Genomic DNA, 10,478 nt, shown 5'->3' on the forward strand with positions numbered 1-10,478 from the left:
AGTGATCCCTGTATGGAGAAGTGGCTCAAAGAGACGAGGCAAGGCCTTTCTCAGCCTTGCGATGTTGCTCCTGCATGTCTGGATGACTCAAAAATGTGACTACCTCCATCAGCTACTGTACCAGAATCGATGAAACAGGGCAGTACACAGACACCAGACCTGGCAGACACTCGCCGTGCTGAAGCAGTCAACGTGTGAACTACACTAAACTGACAATGTTGATCTGTTACATCTGTAATCATACTTTTAAAATGCATTGATGTGAGATTATGATGCATATTATGGACAGTATGTGCATGTCTGCAAAGAAGCATCCATATCTTTTTTTATTTATAAAATATGGTTACATGTGTTTTTTTCCTAACTGACTCAAAACCCAGATGTGAAATCACAGTACTTTTTAATGAAACTGACCCCTGAAGTATGACAGCATTGATTAACAAATACAGTATTTAAAGGAAAACATTTAGATTAATGAGTAAAAACATGTACCAAAAAAAGCAGTTGGTTAGGATGTAAACATAGAGGAATGGTTCATAAAGAGAGGCGAGGTTGTAGAGTCAGTTACTCTGAGTGGCTTGCTGCAAGATCACAGAACACAGACTCAGCATCTGCAGGTACTCATCTGCACCATCCACTAGACACTTATCAACCACCTGGAAGTGGAAGAAAAATCAATAAGTTACTACTACTGTAGGCATCGTAATCACAACAATATTGAAAGAATAATATTACCACAATGCAAGTTATGCCCTTTTGAAACACCTACTGCCATCTTTTCCGTGATGGCAGACTTCTGCTTGTCATCCAGCTCTTCCTCTATGATGGCTTCGTGTAGCTGGTTGATGATCTGTGTGGCGGCATAGCCTTCATCTACCATGTTCTGTAAGAGGCAGAATGGCCTGGTGAATAGTCTGGTAGAGAGCAGTATACGAAACATTAAGAACACCTTCCTAATATTGTGTTGCACCACCCCCTTTTGCCCTCAGAACAGCTTCAATTCGTTGAGACATGGACTCTACAAGGTGTTGAAAGCATTCTACAGTGATGCTGTCCCATGTTGTTTCCAATGCTTCCCACAGTTGTGTCAAGTTAGCTGGATGTCCTTTGGCTGGTGGAACATTCTTGATTACACGCGGGAAACTGTTGAGCGTGAAAACCCCAGCAGCTTTGCAGTTCTTAACACAAACCGGTGCACCTGGCACCTACTACCATACCCTGTTCAAAGGCACTTAAATTAGTCTTTCCCATTCACAATCCATGTCTCAATTGTCTCAAGGCTTAAAAATCATTCTTTAACCTGTCCTCCTCACCTTCATCTACACTGATTGAAGTGGATTTAACAAGTGACATCAATAAGGGATCATAGCTTTACCCTGGTCAGTCTGTCATGGAAAGGAGTTCTTCATGTTCTTCCATATGTATTGAAGGAGCAATAGAAAACCAATGTACATACCCAAACAGCAATCTCTAGTTTTTCAAATGTGCCCTTGTAACAGATTTTAAGCAAATTGTCGATCATCTTGGGGGGAACAACCTTAAAAAGATGAACGTGAGCATGGTCAGCAAACGTTTGATACCTATCCTTTGACAGGATTGCACACAGTGCATAAAACAGGTAACTATTACTGATGTTGAGTGTAATACGGTTAAAGCACTCACCCCTGCTATCTCTATGACCGCGCTCTCCGTGATCTCATTATCTGTGTTCAGCCGTGCAGCACTTTGAAGAAAGGTTATGGCTTTTCTCAGATCCCCCTCTGAAACCTTCACCAACGCTGCAATTCCCTGCAGGAAAACAGAATTTAAGGATAATGGAAGATGATTCATTTAAGTAAAAAGGTGTGTACAGAGCATTTCTTTGGAAAAATATTATTTCAAAGACAGTTGCCAGTTTGCAGTCCTCACCTCCTTCGAGTACTTGAGATTCTCCTTGTAACAGATTTCTAGCAGGCGCTCTTCTTGGACCTGATTGGCCAGAGGTTTGAAGCGGAATTTAGAGCATCTGGATGTCAAGGGCTCAATAATCCTGAAAATCAAATCACATTCAAGTTGAGTTAGCTTAGCAACAGATTTAACATTTATTACAGCATGTTGTAAAGTGTCTTAAAGAGTTTGTATTGTTATGTAATGGACTCCCAAACCAACCCCCAATATTAATGTCGTATTCTAGTGTGCCTCTTGGAGTCTGAAACCCAATTGACCTGCTGACATAGTTGCAGATGAGACAGAAGCGGGTGGTCCGGGACTCCTTCTCCATGGTGCGTCTGAGAGCAGCCTGAGCAGCGTTGGTCATTGAGTCAGCCTCATCCAGGATGATGATCTTAAAGGGTGGGCATGGTTTCCCACTGTCAGAGGTAAGGAAGGGAAAGAAACTTTAATATCATCATTTAACATGAATAAGATGCTGACAGTTATATGGGGTAAGGAAAGGGCATGCATTATATGATCTGATCTGTTGTGTAGATTGAGCTTGCGATGTGTGTGTGTAATGAAGGGTAACCCTTTACACTTGTGGAAATTGGCCTATATGGATAGGGCTAAATTGAAATGTTTCTTACAGAAGAAATATATGCATTATAAATGGTAGCGATTGTAAGGGAACAGTTTAGAGATTATGGCAAAATTATTAGACCAAAGGTGAGGACAACAGTTCACCTGACAAGACTGAATCCAAACATTACACTGTTGATTTCATGCCTTTTACATGTATTTTTAGTTGATAATGAAATCCCAAAATTCTTAAGGCGATTTTTATTTTGCCCCCCAATTTGAGCAAAATAAATATTTACCTTTTTTATTTGTTGAAAATAAAACTGTAAAAAGACCAGCAAATCAGCTCCAAGTGATTTTTATATTTATAAAAACTGTTCCAAAGTATTACCACGCATAATATAAAGATATACTGTATGTAAATGTATATACATGTACGCAAGGTTTGAAGTGATTATGTTTTAGTCATCTGTTTGGGCTTCTTGCGGTGAATTTGCAATCTATAAATTATTTCTAATTATGTTCCCGCCCCCTGACAATCGCCCCTTGTAACTGTACATCAAACAGTGATCATAAAAGTTGACACTGTATATGACATGAGTGTTATGATTTGGAATGTGTCAAGTGCACATTTGGTATTTCGTTTGCTTGTTTGACATCAAAGAGATATTTATTATAATCCTCAACGTCTCATCTTTCAAAATACATAGTCCTCTTAAATTTACAGCATTTCCCACACTCAAACAAAACATTTTTTTGTAAAAGTTGGCAAATTAGCAGGAGGGATGTGGGCAAGTTCTTGTCGTGCGAGGTGCTCAAGTTCAGAACGGCTGTCCGTCAAAACCCATACAGAGCTGTGAAGCGCAGAGCCAGAGCTCTGACGTCATGTATAGCATGTTACTGTTGATGGATTCTGTCAAAATGTAACATGTTTTATGTTAAACTACAGTTTGTTTGTATCCTGTGTAGTGAATGATTACTGTGAGTATTAATGGAGTTTAGGCCATGAAACTGTGTGTACGCTAATTTAGAAATGTTGACCTAATCAGATAAGAGGCAATTGCCCAGGATCAGAGAGCAGGGTCAGGCCCAGAACAGAAGATGGATGGGGATTCTGACATCTAGCTAAACAAAGAGCAGACCATGGACATTCCACAGGAGAGCCAGAGGGAAACTCATTGGGGTCATAAAATGTATAGCTGGGGAGGTGACACCTACAAGAAGGGGGTGACCAAAAGGAGGGAAGAGTATAAGATGTGTTGTGAACTTTCTAAATGTATGCACTCAGCTGACTGTATCCTTAGTATTAAACACTTGAAACTTCAAGCTTTTAGTCTCAATTCCTTATTGCAGAGGTTGCAAAAGTATTTTTCTTTTTAACACTGTACAGCGACTGCGTTTCAATTTAGGCTGTTTATCAGTGCCCAAATATGACATTTTTAACCCGTATACAGGTACGAGAGTGTAAAGGGTTAAGGAAACTTGTACTTGCTCAGTGCGGTGTCCTGCTACAGTCAGCTGGGCAAATCTCTTGACTTTCTCTCTGACCACCTGAATCCCTCTCTCATCAGAGGCGTTCAGCTCCAGGACTCTCTGTCGGTACAGCTCTGGCCTGTGGAGAGGAACAGACAGGGAAAACTGACTGTGGTGTATACAAGCACTGTACAGCTGAAACCCACAAACGCAGTGTCTGCATAAATTGGGAGTTGGCATGCAGTAATCTGTAAAGCCGGTGAGTCACTCTCACCCATAAAGTTCCCTGGCTGCAGCCAGGATGGTGGACGTCTTTCCTGTTCCAGGTGGTCCATAGAACAGCAGATTGGGGAGCTGCAACGGAGATTATATAATTTTTGGGGGAGTTTTTACCATTGTAGGATGGTCAAAATTAGTGCGACTAAATCAATGGAGGCCAGATAAATGTTTGTCATAAAACCAGGAAAATAGCATTGTGTCAGCTAGGCTGGATGCTGTTGTGAGAATTAAGGCTACCTGACAGGCTTAGCATTGAACTCATCTTCTCAAATCCAGAAAACATGAAACAATAGAGGTAAGATAGTAAAGTGGTAACAGTTCAAACCCACGGTTCGGTACATATTGCGGTTTTGGGGGTCGTGGTTCGGTTCAGCAGGAAAATGAAATGCCAACAGTTACTGTAGTTCATTTTTGTTTTGGCAAAAGATGTAACACTAACTCAGGAATATATCATGAGCCATAATGTAGGGCCTTATTAAATTATACAAATATGTCTTTTTTTGCCTAATTCCATTTTTCCAGGTTTCAGATTTTTCCCTGTTTGTCAGGGTTTCACACTCAGAAATGACACAAAATGTCAGGTTCTATGTTCACAATGCTTAAACCACATCAGGAGACCATTTGAGGTCTGGGAAAAATATAAGAAATATACATTTTTGGGTGTAGATATACCATTAAATTTAGGTGAACACCAGCATGAGCCTTGCTTGGTTAGCAGTGTTTCTGTAGCCCACGTGACCGCAAATTATGACCTCGACCCTGGGTCTCGACCCCGCCCTGTGCAACTGGGTCCTGGACTTCCTGACGGGCCGCCCCCAGGTGGTGAGGGTAGGTAACAACATCTCCACCCCGCTGATCCTCAACACTGGGGCCCCACAAGGGTGCGTTCTGAGCCCTCTCCTGTACTCCCTGTTCACCCACGACTGCGTGGCCATGCACGCCTCCAACTCAATCATCAAGTTTGCGGATGACACTAGAGTGGTAGGCTTGATTACCAACAACGACGAGACGGCCTACAGGGAGGAGGTGAGGGCCCTCGGAGTGTGGTGTCAGGAAAATAACCTCACACTCAACGTCAACAAAACAAAGGAGATGATTGTGGACTTCAGGAAACAGCAGAGGGAGCACCCCCCTATCCACATCGACGGGTCAGTAGTGGAGAAGGTGGAAAGTTTTAAGTTCCTCGGTGTACACATCACGGACAAACTGAATTGGTCCACCCACACAGACAGCGTTGTGAAGAAGGCGCAGCAGCGCCTCTTCAACCTCAGGAGGCTGAAGAAATTCGGCTTGTCACCAAAAGCACTCACAAACTTCTACAGATGCACAATCGAGAGCATCCTGTCGGGCTGTATCACCGCCTGGTACGGCAACTGCTCCGCCCACAACCGTAAGGCTCTCCAGAGGGTAGTGAGGTCTGCAGAACGCATCACCGGGGGCAAACTACCTGCCCTCCAGGACACCTACACCACCCGATGTCACAGGAAGGCCATAAAGATCATCAAGGACAACAACCACCCAAGCCACTGCCTGTTCACCCCGCTATCATCCAGAAGGCGAGGTCAGTACAGGTGCATCAAAGCAGGGACCGAGAGACTGAAAAATAGCTTCTATCTCAAGGCCATCAGACTGTTAAACAGCCACCACTAACATTTAGCGGCCGCTGCCAACATACTGACTCAACTCCAGCCACTTTAAAAATGGGAATTGATGGAAATTATGTAAAAACGTACCACTAGCCACTTTAAACAATGCCACTTAATATAATGTTTACATACCCTACATTACCCATCTCATATGTATATGTATATACTGTACTCTATATCATCTACTGCATCTTGCCATCTTTATGTAATACATGTACCACTAGCCACTTTAAACTATGCCACTTTATGTTTACATACCCTACAGTACTCATCTCATATGTATATACCGTACTCTATACCATCTATTATCTTGCCTATGCCGTTCTGTACCATCACTCATTCATATATCTTTATGTACATATTCTTTATCCCTTTACACTTGTGTGTATAAGGTAGTAGTTGTGGAATTGTTAGGTTAGATTACTTGTCGTTATTACTGCATTGTCGGAACTAGAAGCACAAGCATTTCGCTACACTCGCATTAACATCTGCTAACCATGTGTATGTGACTAATAAAATTTGATTTGATTTGATTTGAAATCACCACTGGAGTGAGGAAGGCAAATAATCATGATATCATTCTGTCATGTATGCATAGGCTACTTTGTAGTTAACATTTAATTGAGAAGGTTTTTGGGAAAGCCTTTCCATCTACCAGAAGACTGTTGTTATTAACATAATCGCTAAGGGCTACACCGTGGCAGACAAAACGCACACACACAGACAGGGGCATTCCCGCACCGTTGCCTCTTCAAAAAGTTGAAGGAAAATAAGAATTACTTATCCATTTTGTTCATGTGTTATCATCATCGTCAAATTAATTAATGTTCCAATAAATTCAATACATTTAGTTGCTTTCCTACTAAGTTAAATACATTTTTGCTTCTACTGGGAAGCCAAAATGGTCCCAAAGTGGAGATTTAAATGATGAGGAAACTCCAATTCTTGTTTATCGACCCCACCACTCACAATCGTAGAGAACTAGTTTCCGGCTGCGCCTCCTAAAAGGAAAGTATGAAATGAAGCAATTGAGATTATAATTACAACGTGCACATAGGCTCGAGATGTTTTAACGGAATAGTATACAATGTTTTTTAAGCTCAGCTTTACAGTACTAAAAAGAGGTATACACTGCAGTTTAGATGTTTTATCTATTTATTCATCCATTCGGGTTCACAGTGCGGACCGAACAGAGGTCCCCAAATAGAATGGTTCGTTACTAATATGTTTACCGTTACACTCCTATAAGATATATATCGATTTGGGACATGATATGTAGTATTTTCATATTTTAGTATACGCAGTTCATATTAATACGAAGTTCCTGTTTTTTCTCCAATACTACTCACAAAAAACATCTGTGAAATGTCAGAGCACTGAGTGCACCCCAAGCTTTTAATTTTCAAAGCCTTTTACATTTAATTCAGCTCATGTCATGCTAATTTTGCCATTTGTGAAACAACTAGAAGACAACGACCACAAAATGTAAAATCATCAAAAGTTTTAGTGATTAAGCTGAAATGCTCTGTCAACAAAGCTCAACGCTTATTATCGGATGTACAGTTGAAGTCGGAAGTTGGGGCGGCAGGTAGCCTAGTGGTTAGAGCATTGGACTAGTAACCAGAAGATTGCAAGATCGAAATCTTTTCTGTCTCCTAGAGATGAACATACTTGGTGCGAAAAGTGCAAATCAATCCCAGAACAACAGCAAAGGACCTTGTGAAGATGCTGGAGGAAACAGGTACAAAAGTATCTATATCCACAGTAAAACAAGTCCTATATTGACATAACCTGAAAGGCCGCTCAGCAAAGAAGAAGCCACTGCTCCAAAACTGCCATAAAAAAGCCATACTACTGTTTGCAACTGCACATGGGGATAAAGATCGTACTTTTTGGAGAAATGTCCTCTGGTCTGATGAAACAGAAATAGAACTGTTTGGCCATAATGACCATCGTTATGTTTGGAGGAAAAATGGGGAGGCTTGCAAGCCGAAGAACACCATCCCAACCATGAAGCATGGAGGTGGCAGCATCATGTTGTGGGGGTGCTTTGCTGCAGGAGGGACTGGTGCATTTCACAAAATAGATGGCATCATGAGGATGGAAAAGTACGTGGATATATTGAGGCAACATCTCAAGACATCAGTCAGGAAGTTAAAGCTTGGTCGCAAATAGGTCTTCCAAATGGACAATGACCCCAAGCATACTTCCAAAGTTGTGGCAAAATGGCTTAAGGACAACAATGTCAAGGTATTGGAGAGGACATCACAAAGCCCTGACCTCAACCCAATAGAACATTTGGGGGCAGAACTGAAAAAGCTTGTGCGAGCAAGAAGACCTACAAACCTGACTCAGTTACACCAGTCTGTCAGGAGGAATGGGCCAAAATTCACCCAACTTATTGTGGGAAGCTTGTGGAAGGCTACCTGAAATGTTTGACCCAAGTTAAACAATTTAAAGGCAATGCTACCAAATACTAATTATGTGTATGTAAACTTCTGACCGACTGGGAATGTGATGAAATAAATAAAAGCTGAAATAAATGTCAGATTAAATGTCATGAATTGTGAAAAACTCAGTTTAAATGCATTTGGCTAAGGTGCATGTAAACTTCCGACTTCAACTGTATAAGGTTACATCCAACATTTTGGATATAATGGTAATGATGTGTTAGAGAAAGACCCCACTGAACATGAAGAGTCATATTTGTCTTCGTAAAATGTATTTTACAACATAAGGTAGTGAAATGTCATCACCAAAGTGCGTTTTCATCCACTCTGGCCATATGTAATATTCAAACAGAACCCCCAGCAGACAGTATTTACCCTAGACATATGAGTAGTCACTCTCATGGATCTGAAGAGGGTACTTACATCAGCGCCCTCTATAGTCTTCTTCAGCACAGCAACCACCTCCTCTTGAAACGCCACCTCTTCCATACATTTTGGTCTACTGTAAACAGTCAAACAATGGATTTCAGTGTGCAGTTGATCATATTAACGCAGGGTTTTCTTTCTGACTAAACATAGCAAGCTAACGTTACTTATCATCAAGATATTTCCCTGCCGCTGCATTCATTATTATTATTATTATTTGTTCACCTTTATTTAACCAGGTAATGTTAGGCCAGATGAGAACAAGTTCTTATTTACAACTGCGACCTGGCAGTTTAAGGGAAGAATAGCAACTGTTCATTGTGTGTCTGGATTTTCATTTTATGAAGGAAGATTCACAAGGGCTTACATTACAGCCGCGGAGAAATTGAACTTACTATTTCTCAACCCAGGGGACAGACTTCTGCTTCTTCTCTCCACTGGTCCCGGCACCTTTCTCTTTCAGAGGTCTGGTGCCTTGAGTAGATGTTCCTTTCAAAAACGCCTGCATGGCTCTCTAAATAAGATTTAGAAAACAGACCACTGCCCATTAGTCACTGAGCAATACTTGCGTGTCAAAGAGGGCGACGTTCTCTTTCTTTGACAAGCAAGCAAGCTAGCTACCTAGCTGGCTAAACAATAACAACCACCACTTAGCGAGATCCCTACTGTAACGAGATCCCAGAACAGTTAACAAGTAAGTTAGCTACTGATTATCAGTTGCTATAAAGCTTTGGTAATAAGAATGAACTTACACAAAGTTACTCGACAAAATACTTTACCACGTTATAAAGAAATAGTTACCTGTAGCTAGATAAAATGCGTTAACATTCGAACTGTGTTAGTTGTTGACATGTGTGGTAGATTTCCCGCCCTGATGAAGATGCGACGCCCTTTTCCGTCTACGACGTCAATCTTTTCCCTCCAATCAGAGAGTTATTCTTCTTCTCTGGTATAATTATAATGGCGTTCGCTACCTACTGTGCGGGTAGATAATAAACAGCCACAAAAAGTAAATAACGCGTGGTAAAAATATTCATACAAACTATCAGAAATAATGCTAAACTAATCAACTTGTTTTTCTGTTAAAATTAAAAATCAGGTCCTTACACAGACTCAGATGGATCCTGTGAGGGCGGGACATTTTCTGGTGACAGTAGTCCGTGCAGTGCTTCTGCCATGAAGTCTTGGAGCCCCAAAAACGTTTTGTCTACAATTCTGTCCAGCTTCTTGGACTCTTGTGCAGTACAATTAATAACTGTGGCTATAAACGCTACAAAATCCACCTTCTTCACAATGAGTGTATCCAGATCACTTCTTCAGTATGTGGCCTCTTGCCCCTTCACTGCCTCCACATAGGAGATCTGCTGTACAGCCCTGATCTTTGACACCTCGACCTCTTGCACACAAATGGGGGACTCAAGGAAGTCCGGAGTATGATCTGCTCCACAGTTGCAACATTTTCCATTCACCGATTCTTTAATAACATATTTCGCCCGTCTGCAAACATTTGACAAGTGGCCATATCTTTTACAATCCCCACAGCAAATGCTCTCAATGCACACCTCACATATCCAAGCTTCCTCTAGCTCTCGAAAACTCTAGGCAGCATTCTGCCTTGCAGTCCTTCTCCCTATAGTTCTCAGCCATTAGCTTCCCCCACGATTGCCTAATGTGAAGTAGGATACAATCCCAACACTGTTTTAACATTTAG

General features: G+C 41.4%; 1 protein-coding gene across 2 annotated transcripts; it reads right to left on the reverse strand.

The window, feature by feature from the left end:
• Nucleotides 1-311: 311 nt before the first annotated feature.
• Nucleotides 312-9,705, reverse strand: LOC139578474 (replication factor C subunit 4-like). 2 transcript variants are annotated; one of them, XM_071406116.1, is made up of 11 exons: nucleotides 9,569-9,705; nucleotides 9,163-9,281; nucleotides 8,765-8,843; nucleotides 4,241-4,320; nucleotides 3,986-4,105; nucleotides 2,205-2,348; nucleotides 1,909-2,029; nucleotides 1,663-1,788; nucleotides 1,457-1,537; nucleotides 770-883; nucleotides 312-656 (listed from the first exon to the last, which is right to left on the reverse strand). In XM_071406116.1, exons 2-11 carry the CDS (start codon nucleotides 9,273-9,275, stop codon nucleotides 561-563), a joined length of 1,074 nt encoding a protein of 357 aa, XP_071262217.1. In that variant the 5' UTR covers nucleotides 9,276-9,281; nucleotides 9,569-9,705; the 3' UTR covers nucleotides 312-560. The 2 variants fall into 2 exon arrangements, with proteins under 2 accessions (XP_071262217.1, XP_071262218.1); XM_071406117.1 differs by having other exon boundaries at nucleotides 766-883.
• Between the last annotated feature and the right edge of the window lie 773 nt (nucleotides 9,706-10,478).

The sequence above is a fragment of the Salvelinus alpinus genome, chromosome 6, assembly GCF_045679555.1.
Source record: "Salvelinus alpinus chromosome 6, SLU_Salpinus.1, whole genome shotgun sequence".
Taxonomy (NCBI): Eukaryota; Metazoa; Chordata; class Actinopteri; order Salmoniformes; family Salmonidae; genus Salvelinus; species Salvelinus alpinus.

Excerpts from the sequence above, each read along its gene's own strand:
- LOC139578474 (XM_071406116.1), bottom strand. The coding sequence starts at position 9,275 with ATGCAGGCGTTTTTGAAAGGAACATCTACTCAAGGCACCAGACCTCTG. Across the intron at positions 4,321-8,764 it reads AGACTATAGAGGGCGCTGAT|CTCCCCAATCTGCTGTTCTA; the intron begins GTAAGTACCCTC and ends TCTCCGTTGCAG. Across the intron at positions 1,789-1,908 it reads ATCTCAAGTACTCGAAGGAG|GGAATTGCAGCGTTGGTGAA; the intron begins GTGAGGACTGCA and ends GTTTTCCTGCAG.